At 36.8% G+C, this 13,191-nt stretch overlaps 1 protein-coding gene across 4 annotated transcripts; it reads left to right on the forward strand.

Annotated features, from left to right (window-relative positions):
* The first annotated feature begins 332 nt into the window (after positions 1–332).
* LOC105046706 (U3 snoRNP-associated protein-like EMB2271) lies at positions 333–12,908 on the forward strand. 4 transcript variants are annotated; one of them, XR_012142166.1, is made up of 9 exons: positions 333–977; positions 1,609–1,951; positions 2,418–2,642; positions 7,104–7,338; positions 7,604–7,776; positions 8,668–8,872; positions 8,961–9,028; positions 11,138–11,203; positions 12,445–12,504. XR_012142166.1 is itself a non-coding variant. In XM_010925371.4 (7 exons), exons 1-7 carry the CDS (start codon positions 541–543, stop codon positions 12,526–12,528), a joined length of 1,563 nt encoding a protein of 520 aa, XP_010923673.1. In that variant the 5' UTR covers positions 334–540; the 3' UTR covers positions 12,529–12,908. The 4 variants fall into 4 exon arrangements, 1 of the variants encoding a protein (XP_010923673.1); XR_012142167.1 differs by lacking the exons at positions 8,668–8,872; positions 8,961–9,028 and adding an exon at positions 11,295–11,531 and having other exon boundaries at positions 12,445–12,908; XR_003801103.2 differs by having other exon boundaries at positions 8,668–9,028.
* Positions 12,909–13,191: the final 283 nt, after the last annotated feature.

The raw sequence follows: 13,191 nt of genomic DNA on the forward strand, positions 1-13,191 counted from the left end.
TGTCGGTCAGAAGAGATTATCTCTACTTTATAACTAGATAAAAAGATATGTGTATTTGAGTTTATACTTTTATTTAAAATATTTGATATCATCTATGATATCTTTTATATTATGTTAGTTTTTTAATTTATAAAAATATTATTTAAAAAAATAATTATATACTATATATATTATATAAAATTTTAAATTAGTTAAATTAATATATATTATAAAGTAATGGCTACCTGATCAATCAAATAAGATGTGCGCTTTGCATCGGATTTTCTGCACCCCCGCGGTGCACAAAGAATTTTGCCTGAACAAATTGGTTCATCCGACCGGACTGAACTGGACCTTGGATCACCTTTGGGCCGTTTTCTTCAAGCAAACGAACGCTGTCTCGTCTCTGAGCGATCCGCCGCTATCCTTCTAACTTCTCTAAAACCCTCGTTGTACCCCATCGCCTCTTCCTTCCCAGATCTTACAAACCCTCTCCATCAAATCCTCTCCCACGAAACCTAAACCATCGTATAGCATACGACGCCTGACCTCCGTCGGTTCATGAAGCACCGGGTCCGCAAGAAGCCCTTGCGCACGAAAGGGGGCAAGAAGAAACCCCGATCCTTCGGCGGCGACGACGACCCCTTTTTCGAATCCGATACCAAGTGGCGGGGCAAAGGCCGCGACGCCGACGACGATGACGATCTGGAGAGCCTGGAGAGCGACGACGAGCCGGCCAACAATTGGGGGGAGGAGGAGGAAGCGGCGGAGCCAGAAGAAACCGCAGATGAGAAGAGGGTCAGAATGGCGAGAGAGCATTTGGAGAAGATTCGAGCCATAGCGAGAAAGGTGGAGGAGGAGGAGGAAGGGGAGGAGGGGGACGAGGAGGAGGGACGGGAGGAGGGGGACGAGGGTAGAAGAGATTCTTTGGTTGCGGAGATTCTCCAAAAGGACCAGCATGAGGACAGTGGTCGGGTTAGGAGATTTCTTGCTTCGAGGTAACTTGAAAGAAATAAGAAAAATCTCATCTTTATAGTTTTTTTTTTTTCAGCTTCAATCAGACATTGAGAGGACCATCAAGTCATGATTTATCGCTGACGTATGTTTTTTTTTTTTTGGTGAAATTTTCGAATATAGAGATTTGCTTTAGTTGATGCTTTAAGTTCTGCAAGCATTTTTCTTTCTTAAAGCTTGTCAAAGCTCGTTGGGATAATCTGTTCTTTATACGAATGGGTCAAGTAGTGTTCTTTTGTTGGAATTCCCTTTTTTTTTGGATAATTTCCCTGCTACTGTTTTCTTTTGTTTTTCTTATTGTGCTTTCAATTTGCTAATGTGCCCAGCCAAGTTGGAAGAGTCAATACAATCAGTTACACTAGATGAAAGATATATATATTTTTTGCTTAAGATAATCTTAGGGAAAATAAAAGGGTATCTCACTTGTTTGATTTAGATATACTACATCGTGCAAATATCCATCTGCTCTCTAAGTTTCATATGACGCACCTATTTTACAAAAAAAAAAAAAAAAAAAAAAAAAAAAAGCTGATGCTTTGGTGCTTGCACATCGTTTCTTAAGTTACAAGAGATGTAATAATATGAGGCTTACTTAGCTATGTGAAACATTTACAGGGTTCTAAGTCCAGAAATTCTCGACGAGTTCCGACTCCTACTGAAGCACCGGCAGTCTGTTACTGCTGTAGCTTTGGCTGAGGATGACTCAAGGGGGTTTTCAGCTTCCAAAGATGGATCCATTCTGCACTGGGATGTTGAGAGTGGGAAAAGTGAGAAGTACTTGTGGCCCAGTGAGGATGCACTGATATCACATTATGCAAAAGCACCTCAAAATCCATCTACAAAGAGAAGCAAGCATGTATTGACTTTGGCTGTTAGCTCTGATCGTCGGTTTTTGGCAAGTGGTGGATTGGATCGCCACATCCATTTATGGGATACTCGCACGCGGGAACACATCCAGGTAGTTTTTTGTAACTATCACTAACTCTATGCATGTTGATAATTGGAGGATAGATCCTACTTGTTTCTGTACAAGAGTAATAAAATTAACTTAGGGTTCATTTATTGTAGCACTGCTTTTAAGTTGAAAACCTGAAACAAAATCACCAAGTTGATAGATGCTTGATAATCATGTATATAAAAGAATATGTCAAAATTAAATCATAGTCTGATATATAGTTCATTGTCATGTGATGTTATTCTTATTGTATACTTCCTATTCAAAATTATTATTGATGCAATAGTAACTTCATGCTGCTGGAGAACCTACGTACTGTCTGATTTTTATGTGCTGCAAAAAATCTCTGTTTTCAGAGCTAAGTATGAACATGATTGAAGCATGACTTTCACACATTTGTTATGCAAGCATGTTGTGCTCTGTTTTTTCCTTCTTTTCCTGGGTCCCTGATCTATAATTGATATTACAGGCATTTCATGGTCATAAAGGACCGGTCTCATGCCTTACTTTTAGGCAGGGAACCTCCCAGCTCTTCTCTGGTTCCTTTGATCGAACAATTAAGCTATGGAATGCAGAAGACAGAACTCACATGGACAATTTATTTGGTCATCAAAGTGAAATATTGACGATTGATTGCCTCAGAAAAGAACGAATTTTGACTGCAGGGCGTGATCGGACTATGCGATTATGGAAAGTAAGCATTGTTTTTCTCAGAATAGCTAACACTGGTGTATTAGAATTACTAATTTATACTCCATAAGCATATATATCGAGAGGTAACTTTATTTTTGTTTCTTTATTAATTACATTTTGTTTTGCGAGTTCATTTGATGACTTTTTTTCCAATTCCCAGGAAAAAAAATGAAGAGAATAACATTTGAAATGCCATTTCTTATATTTGAACTTCCCAAAACAAGTGCATTATCTGATGCTTCTGTTGAATCATCTCTTGATGTGATATATGATTTAGCATTTTGTCTCTGCCTGTAGTCGTTAAAGTTCTGCACATCATCACAATGTTTTCATTTTAGATTGCTTTTTCTACATGGAGTCAATCAAAAGCTAGAATTATAATTATGCAGCATTTAACATGAGATCCGAGATAGCTAGGACAAGGCTTGATGACTGTGGTCACGATATGCATGTTAATAAAGGAGAAATGAATTGCAGGGTCATTTTACATGGCTTGTTTTGTGATTTACTACCCAAACTAATTATTACTTGGCATGAAGACACAAGCAAACCCATGGGAGTTCCTCCTGAAGTAGTTCAAGAAAGAAAATGCTAATAAAAATATATAAAGGGGAACTTTGCTTAGTGATTCTAGCTTACCCAAGTTATTAGATACTCAAATAGTATTTGGATGTTCATAAGGGCGTGGAGCTTTGAAAGGGGTAGTGATAGAGCTGCAATTATTATTGCCAGAGTGTTTAAATATAACTTTATATATTTTGGCATATTTGTCCTTGCAAAACAAAAGTGGGGAGAAGCTCTTCAAGGGACCTTTTTTTTTTAGGGCTACAATATGAGCAATTGTTTGTATCATCATATAGAAGACTAGAGAGGGAAGGTTTCACCACTAAACATGAAAAGGAAAGAAAAATCCTTTCTAGTCTCCTCTCTTTTTCCGTCTTGCTACCTCACCGCTGACTTATACCTTGCTCTGCCTTAGATAGTTTACCTACTAAAGTTCAAAGTTCCTTTCAAGGAAAGGGCAAAAAGATTGGAAACACCATGCCATTAGGATTTTTTACATATCATCCTAAGGTACATTACAAGTATGTTGAACCTCTGCAACTAAAGAACAAAAGAGAAATAAATACACAATTTATCAACACAATATCCAAAGATCTTGTTCATTGCCATATATGAAATTATGAAAGTACCCCTCTCTATTTAACCCTTAGATAGGTTTACATGCACCTTTCTCACTTATCCAAAAGGAGTGGAGTGACTAATGTGATGTGAAACCTCCTCAAAGTCAAAAAAGTCCCCCGCTCTTGCAAGCTTCCTGGCTACCCAATCCATGACAGCCTTGGTAAGTTAAATGCCAATCCTAACATGTGTACAAAGGAAACCTAAAACCACCTTGTTTGTGTAGTGGAACAGCTACCATTTCCTTAGAATAGCATTAAATTTACCTCTTTATACTATAAAAAATAAAAAGAAAACAAAAGAAAAATGATAGCTCCTTGATAAATGTTGGAAATATAATAATCTTATAAGGAAAATCTCTAAGTATAATCTGTTGCATGTAATTGGAAGAAAATCAAATTAGATATGCAATAATAAAGAACTAAAATGGTAAATATGATCTTTGGTGCTTTTCAGTTGTAGATATATGCCTGTCTTTGGAAATGGAAAACTCGTTTGAGTTGATTTGTTACTACCAACACCTGCAACTATTTGGCCTTTGCCATAGGTGTCCAGTTATGCCAATTTTGTGCCATCAATCTTGATTAGGGGGTTGCAAGAAGAGGTCCTTATTGCTATATTAATCTAGTGATGGTTTTAATAATTCCCAGAGAAAAGATACAAAAGCCTAACACAAATCAGCAAGTGATGAGGGTTTTCCTATTTGAGAAAGGAAAGAGGCTTGTTGGTTTTGAAGGTAGGGGTGAAGATATATATATATATATATATATATATATATATATATATATATATATATATATATAGAGAGAGAGAGAGAGAGAGAGAGAGAGAGAGAGAGAGAGAGAGATGGTAGGCAATGAAGGATGTGGCTCAATTTTCCATCTTGAAATCTATTGGACTTCATTTTTGTTTTCTTGTCTCTCTCCATCCCTTCTCGAAGAAAACAAAAATGAGGATGGATTTATATATCTTCAATACCACCACTTATTGCTAATCTGAAGATGAGCCCTTCTCAAAGCATGTCCTCTAGCTTTCTTGCCAGTGCTACGTTTGTTTTCTTCCTGCTTTGCAGCTTGGTTTTGCCATAGGAGGCGATGTTGGTTTCATGCCAATTTGATGCTCTGGTCATAGACTGAGGGAGGCTTCCATGACTAGCCTCCATTTAAGTGGCACGATTAGAGTAAATTTTCTCCATCCATGGTATCGATTTGGTTCATCGATCCTTGCTCTTGCCATCTCGTGTGGTAGGAAAACAGTGTAAGAGTCTGCCATGGTATTCTTTTTCTTTTCCAATGAGAAGACAATAGTGTTCAGTCTTTAGGGCTGTCAATGTGGATGGCTTGGGTTGGGTATGAGTTGAGTCAAATTTAGCCCAAGCAAAACTTGCTTAATTGGTGCCCAACTTGAATTTGATTGGATTGGAAATCATGAAACCTATACTTTAACTACCCTAGCTCCAAAACCTTATGAAAAGAAATTTTAAATTATATTTAAATTAGAAATAGTAAAGGGGGTTTTGTCAGCCCTTTTCCTAATCCTATATCCATTATTGAGCTTCTTTTCACATGGAACTCCTTCATATGAGGGAGAAAATTAGGGGAAAAAAAAAGATATGCTATATTTTGAGTTAGATGATTTGACAATTTAAGAACTAACAAGCATTAAAATTGATGACCCAATTTTTTTTCAGGTCATGAAAAACTTGACATGTGCCTAGTTTTTCTCAGGCGAGCTCCTCTGGTTGAAAATAAGCCAAAGAGCTAAATGAAGGGCTCCTATAAGTATGCGGTTAAAGATTATTTGGTGGAATTGATTGAGGATGGGTTTATATATCCATGGTCTTCTACCTTTGTTTTAGGAATAGGAAAGACGTAGAAATAAAGGTGACACTTTTGTTCTGTGCTATTGGAGGGGGCAAAGATGGTAGATGTTGGGGGTGAAGATTTGGACCAGTGCAAGTGGCAATTTTATTGTTGGCGGGAATTTCTATGAGACAAATATGTTGAAATTTCAAGTTTTTGTTTTGGCATGCATATGAGATGTAATTTACCCTGCTTTTCTTAATATATAGAAAGGATAAGAGTTAATAGTCGATACTTATAATAAGTATGTGATAGGAGTCTCTAAAGTTTCCTTTTCATTGTAACTGTACATGAAGTTTCATCATCAAAACTTTACATGAAATTTTGTTATCTATGATTGGATTGGCTTTGCTACCATTACCTTGGATTACCTTATCACTTAAAACCATGCATCAAATAATATATCTGGTCGGTGCCTTGTTTCTCTTGTGGTCTGGTAGGAAACTCTCGGAAGAAACCCAACCAGATGTCAAAAAGACTTGTATTTGGATTGCATCTTGTATGTGGATGGCACCCAGGTGCTTGTAAAGGATTGTATCTGAACGGCATTAACCTTCATTTGTCATGCCCAAGTTGTGTAGGATCAGCATGGTACTCATGGTAAAATTTTAAAAAGAATATTAAAGAAACAAATATATGCTAGTCCCACCCCTCTCCTCCAGATTATGCTATTGAATATTGTTATAACAGGGACTTGAACAGGCATAAATAAGAGAGCCATGATACCTGACATAATCAAACAAATTTTACATTCCAAGCCATGATAAAGAGCTTTGCTGATTGTTGATACTTGCCAGCTTGTTAATAGTGCTTGTTAGTGCTGGTTGTTGCTAGCTGTTGTTAGTGTTTGTTACTTATTGCGACCACTGGCTATAATCAGTACCACTAGAGCTACTTGCGAAATGATATTACCATCACCATCTTATAGTTTGTGTTCTTCTATTCTATCACATCAGTCAACAAAAATGGGGATCAGGTGAATTCTTTAACTACCCAAACCACCACTCTAGTTAGCTGCTTGAGGTGTTTTATGTAAATCATGGACTAGACTTTAACATATTATAGTGTGAGGCTGAGAACTGAATATTGTTCTAAGTTGTCAAGTTTGGACCACATGGAATCACCATGAATCATATATGGGGATCAAATATGCAGGAAGCTGAAGCAACAGCTTCTAGAGGGGGAATTGCTTTATCACTTGGGGAATGAAAAGTAGAAGTATATGGTGTTGTTTTGGATAGATCACAATGTTATGTTTGCTGTTTACAAAAAAGTTGAATGATGATTGTAGTACCAAAAGTAATGTGTGCCTTGTTATGTCATATTTACATATATTATGCAGTTTAGACAAAAAAAGGGAGAAAAGTTCACACGGTGTCCTATGTATAACATATATTTGAATTTCTGCTGTGCTACAGGTTCCTGAGGAATCACAATTGATCTTCCGGGCTCCTGCATCATCTTTGGAATGCGGCTGCTTTATTAATGACAGCGAATTCTTATCTGGCTCAGATGATGGTAGTATTGAGCTTTGGAGCATATTACGGAAAAAGCCTACGCACATAATAAAAAATGCTCATGCTTCACCAATATATCCTAATGATCATTTGCATAAAGAAGTTCTTGAAAGGATGCCTGATGGTGGTAATACAGGTAAGAAAGCATTTTCTTTCATGCATTTATTAAGTTTAATAGACTAAAATTTTTAACCAAGACCATCAACTAGGATGTTTCTTTGGCAGTAGAGTGTCTTAACATTCTTCTGTTTCATTGTTATTTGTAAACTGCACTCAGAAATACGTCTGCATCAATGTGCATGATTGAGTGTGAATCTTTTTGGTTCTGCATGCTCTTTATCTTGTAATTTTTGATGGAGGCTTCTAATTCTTTTCCTTCTTTAACATTCATCTTCTTCCAGAAAATGGCATCTGCAAATCTGAAAGCTATTCGTCAGCCAACTCATGGATTAGTTCTGTTGCGGTGTGTAGAGGTAGTGATCTTGCTGCAACTGGAGCTTCTGATGGTGTGGTCCGTTTATGGGCAATTGAAAGTGATAATAAAGGCATTCGGCCATTATTTAGTTATCCCCTGGTATTATTTCCTAACCATGCTAAGCCTTTTCTAAGGTTAATCAGTTAATCTTTTATAGAATATTTATTGAGGTGAAGTTCTAAAATTTAGTTGGCAAGGGTTAATATTGAGGTATTCTGGTGAATAAGTAATGTTCATATTTCAGTTTGGCAATAGATCATACATTCTGAATGCTTCTTTGGTATACATGATATTTATTCATCTGGGTGGAAATGTGATTGAACTGTGTCATGGACCCTTTATGTCTAGGAGGTTGGGTAGGCAGTTGTATGGTGCCATGTAGTTAACGCGACTAGATCTTGGCATGTGCAATGCCTGTGAGCGGATGGATGGCTGGTGATCCCTCCATCTGGTTAATGATTCAAGCAGAGAGAGTCAATACGTGCCAATTTAGTGGGACTTGAGACTCTCGGTTTCTAAAAATCAGTTTCTATTTTTTTTTTTAATTTAAATCCTTGCCTGTGATGTCTTGGTCAGAGAACATCATCAAGAAACCATCATAGGATAGTTTGGTTTATATAAAATAGTGTAGATTACAAAATCAATAAATACATTTTAGAAATTGTAAACAACTAGATTACATCTGGTAGTCTTCAATTTCAAAATCATGATTCTATCCTTTTCCTTTCTTGGTTCAAAATTTTAAAGTGCAAGTTAAGATTTTCCGGGAGATGTTTGAGTACTAAATGAAGAAAGATCTAAAATGGATAGGATCATCATCTTTGTAAATTCTATGGGATCGATGATTTCAGGGATTTCACAGATTTTCACTAGGCAGCCAAACATATAGACTTCTCATGTCAAAATCATATAGTGCCACAAAATATTATGATTAGATTATACATTTTTATGCAGTGATGAAGCGGATAAAATGAATGTTTTCTTCTATAGGAACCAAAACATGAGGTGGAAGAAAAAAGGAAAAAGAAAGGGGGAAACAAATCCAGCATAGCCAGTTTGGAGAAGTATCAGCAGATGAAAGCCAATCTGGGAAAAAGTCCAGAGACTTATTTTGATGAAATGTGGGCCAGTGCTAGCATTTCTTGATTTCTTTTCTTTCGTTTAGTTTTGTGTTCTGAGGAAATTTGGTTTTAAGGTGTGTATGCGTACAAGAGTACAAGGTTAAGTGACCTTTTTGCTCAATTAATAGCAGACTTGATAATATTGATATCCTTAAGCTACAGAAATGTTCAGAGACATGATCAAGCCATTCAACTTCAAATATAGTTGCCTTGCAGAAATGATACTCAAAGTATTCTTACGCCTGCTTTTTGTTTATTTTTATGGTATTAATCATTAATTTAGTTTTTTATATGTAATATGTCAAGTAACTTTCCCCCTTTTCATTAGCGAATTGTTCTTCATTTCTCTCTGCTTCCCTACCTTTAAATTTGTTGCTTGGTTTTGCTTATTTTATTTTCTCATGCAACTCAACAATTGCACCAACGTGTATCTTTAGATGAAGAGTCATATCCTGTCACATTGTCGAACTTGAGGCTTATTTGGATCTATCATGATGCACCTTTGCATTATAGAATTTGAGGCTAATTTTGGATCTATTGCACAAACTAGTAAACTGTGACAAGCTACACTTGTGTAACCTGTTGCTGTTCTTTATTCAATTTCGTTGGAGTCAGATTAAATCTCCACTTGCTAAATTGTGCTTGTGGTTCAGTGGCTGATCTTTTGTGTAGGCTGTTCCACATTCAGTTTTATCATTTTTAAATGTCACAGAAGTGACTTGGAGTTGAACTTGTTTTTTTTTACATGGCTACTTGTTGAGCTTTCTATATTTTGTCGGCTGCTTGCTTGCTTGAATCCACTATTCTAAAAAGCAGTATATGTGGCACCTTATACAGAGGTGGCCCCTGGACTGCACCACACAAGCCCTATGCAGTCCCTTTATGTGCTGGGCCGTATAAGTGGGCTGTATGTGCTTGGGCAGCTGCATATACTCCAGCATATCGCACATGAGGCTGCATATGAACCTGCCTACCACATAGTTCCTGCATACCTTTAAGTACTATATGTTTTGTCATTTTTGTTTATGATGCACTCCTAACTTCTAAGTTTAAATTTTATTATAAACTTCTAACAATACTTTGTTGCAACTTGTAGTTTAGACTCTTGCAATTTCGAGCATGGTCCATACAGATGATATTGTCATTTTATTAGGTTGAAATATCTTGTTATGTCAAAACTTAGAATGTGCACTCGAAAGTCTTAAATAAGTCTGAATGTGCATAGTTCTTTTTTTTCTGTCTCTAAATTTTTCTGATTTATTTCTATTTTTTTAACAATTTTTTTATATGCTTATATATATATTTGTTTAGTTTTTAAAATATTTAAAAATACGAACTGCATATGTGGCCATATTGCACGTTGCATAGTGTATATATGCTATGCAGTGACCTGACCGCACCTATACAGCTTCTGATTTCTAAACCATTGTTTAAATCAGCAGTAGAATGGCATTGGACTTTGCTTTATGGAAATTGTAGACTGAGGATTATTCATGGTTGACCTAATTCACTGAGCATAAGTGAATTGCAAATTGGTTTGAAATGAACTTGTGCACATTATGATCCTGTCTATAAGTAATGCAAATCTGGAATACTGTATAAAGATTTGTTTGTTAACTCTTAGATGCACTTTGTATGCATTTCTTTCTCTTTCTAATTCTATTGAATATTTCCTTGTTATCTATATGTCATGATAATCAGAAACCATGCCATTGACTAGCATTATGGAAACCAAATAGTATTTGAAATTAAGTCATATATGTGAATGATTTTTCTCATATGATCCCAAATGAACCCAATTGTTAGGAATAAGAGTTAAAGTACCAGTGTTGGTACTCATACTGGGATAGTACAGACTGTAGTACAGTACCATATTGACATACAATATGCCTGTTGATGCAGACACGTCAAGAATGAGTGTACCATGTGTCATTACAGTACCATACCTAAGGGCATTCTGGTACTTGATACCTTGTTGTTGTGGTATAACACAGCCGGTACATGTTACAAGTGCTAATTCTGAAGACAAACCTGAGCCTAAAACATAATGAACTGAGGAACTGCCATGCACTGTCATAAGAGCCAATTCCAAATAAATGAGATGATCCCCTTGTTTGTGACTTCTATAGTCTATACAATTGAGAAGGCAATATCATTATTCTTTAGGAGGTCGACTGTCAGAGTCTCTGTACTGGCATGCCTTTTGATTGATGGAATGATAATTTTAAGTACAAACTGTTCCTTTTTTTTTTTAGCCTTTTGTTGTTTTGTGCACGACTCTAGTAAAATAAGGCTTCTGGAACCAGGGATTAATTTCTGAATTTCTGATGGAAAAACAGGTTGGATTTATAAATTCACTTGCATTTGCAAAATCTGGACGTTTCCTTCTTGCTGGAGTTGGTCAGGTCAGTTCTCATCAAAAGTCTCCTAAATCAATTTTCTTGTATAAAGATTCAATTGAGGGCCTGTTTGGGAATATCCTGCTGGTTCTGGCAGGATTCGGCAGTAGGGCTGGAGAAAGAAGGTAAGAGTGGGAGAGAATAAGTGGAGTTGGAGAAGGGAGATTGGGAGAGATTGTGGGTGGTGGTTACAGGGCTCAAGATCCAATTTTCATCCTGGGGGGGATCGGGCCTCGCCATCCCTTGCCATTGTCCTTGCCTCCTCGCCCCTCTCCTGCGGACCATCCTGCCGGATCTGGCGAGAACAAGCAGGTCATTTGCAAATGGGCCCAAAGTGAGAGAAACATAAATTTTTGTTTGTAGCTTTGCCTAATCTAGTTTTGACTAAGATAAAATGCTATGACTTAACTATCTTACATGGTAAATTTATATACGTTCACTACATCCAAAGAGATTGAATGCCTTTTGATGTAGATCTTAATTGTGTTAACTTTTATCTGCAAATATGGTATAGAACCAACTATGGTACAATTAGCCAATTGCTTCATATGGTCTTTTATGTTTCCAGCACTCAGATCTCCACTTTGACTATGAGATCACATACAGGAGCCTGTAATTAATTAATTACCATATAGAATATAATTTGCTCCTTTCGGAGTTTGATGATGCTATACCTAAATAACTAAATCACATCAAGGGGAGCTGCTTTGTCATGTGCCTAGCTTAAAAAAGATATATCAGCAAGTCCTTGAATGTTCCACTGGTGTAAAATGCTATAACACCTGCTCACCCGAAAGTTTCTCTCTTTTCTTCTTCTTTTTTTTTTTTTTCCTTTGAAAGATACAGAATCCACATTCTGTTCTATGTGCTTCTCATTTGCTGTTGGATTTTTTTAAGCTCCTCCTTTTTTAACTGTCACAACCATGAAACCTTACAGATTTTTCCAAAGTCTCTTATCTGTGTATGTATCTATGTGTAGTGGGTGCGAATTTTTGGGATTTGGGTTTTGTAGCTTTTGCAGCCTGTTATTCATCATTTGTCTTCTTTGGACAAGTGCAGCAACTAATGTTTTAAAATGCAATAAAACAGTGTGATTTCCATGAGCAGACCTGCCTACTGAGCAAGGGTGCCTGCTTAGTCAGGATTTGTTTGTTCCTATCAAAGTGCCATAAAAAATCATTATTCAGTTTGGGAAATTTGTTATCTTTTAGTGGTATTTATAAATTTCATATCTCATTTTGTATCAGGAACCTCGTCTGGGAAGATGGGGACGAGTTCCAGCGGCTCGGAATGGAGTTGCAATACACTCTATCAGGTTGAAGGAAGAGTAGCCCTTTAGCGACCCAAATTCTCAGCTCATACCTTAGAAACATACTGAGGAATTCTCATTTTGGCGAGTATGACGAGTAATTCCTCACAATTTAGCAAATCATGTGTGCGCGGCCAAAGCCTCAGCAGTGTAGTAGTGCCTTGTCTTTGGTTATTATCAATGTGCCTTTTTACTGTATTTGTAGGTCAAGTGTTTTTCCACAGCTCAGCATCAGATGAGGCTACAACCAGCTTGCCTGCATATTTTATTGCAGAAGCGTAATTTTGTATTACTTATTCTTTTTCCAAGGAAGAAATATTTATTTTTATTGTTGAAGTGGCTTTGACTTGTACTCTAGAATATATGATCTGATTCACTACAATTTGCTTATCGTTCCTGTTCTTTTGTTTCTCTTTATGCCGAGACTTTTCACTCAACTTCTTTTCTTGTGTGGCATTATTTACTTGTCTGACAGAGGACTCAGTATTTGTGCCAACATGTTTCACCTGAGGTTGTCTATCTAGTTAAACCTCTTTTCTTGTGTGGCATTATTCACTCCCATTTCACCGTGGATTCCTTGCTTTTATAAGGATTTGTTTTGTTGATTTTCCTTCATGTGCGAAATGAACTGCACGAGTATGGTGGGAAAAGATGTGGAAGTGAACTGGAGAGGCTCATCCGATTG

Source organism: Elaeis guineensis, chromosome 6 (genome assembly GCF_000442705.2).
Source record: "Elaeis guineensis isolate ETL-2024a chromosome 6, EG11, whole genome shotgun sequence".
NCBI lineage: Eukaryota > Viridiplantae > Streptophyta > Magnoliopsida > Arecales > Arecaceae > Elaeis > Elaeis guineensis.

Coding starts and splice junctions, on each gene's coding strand:
- LOC105046706 (XM_010925371.4), top strand. CDS start 541: ATGAAGCACCGGGTCCGCAAGAAGCCCTTGCGCACGAAAGGGGGCAAG. Junction 7,777..11,137: donor CATTATTTAGTTATCCCCTG/GTATTATTTCCT, acceptor ATGGAAAAACAG/GTTGGATTTATAAATTCACT. Junction 11,204..12,444: donor TTCTTGCTGGAGTTGGTCAG/GTCAGTTCTCAT, acceptor ATTTTGTATCAG/GAACCTCGTCTGGGAAGATG.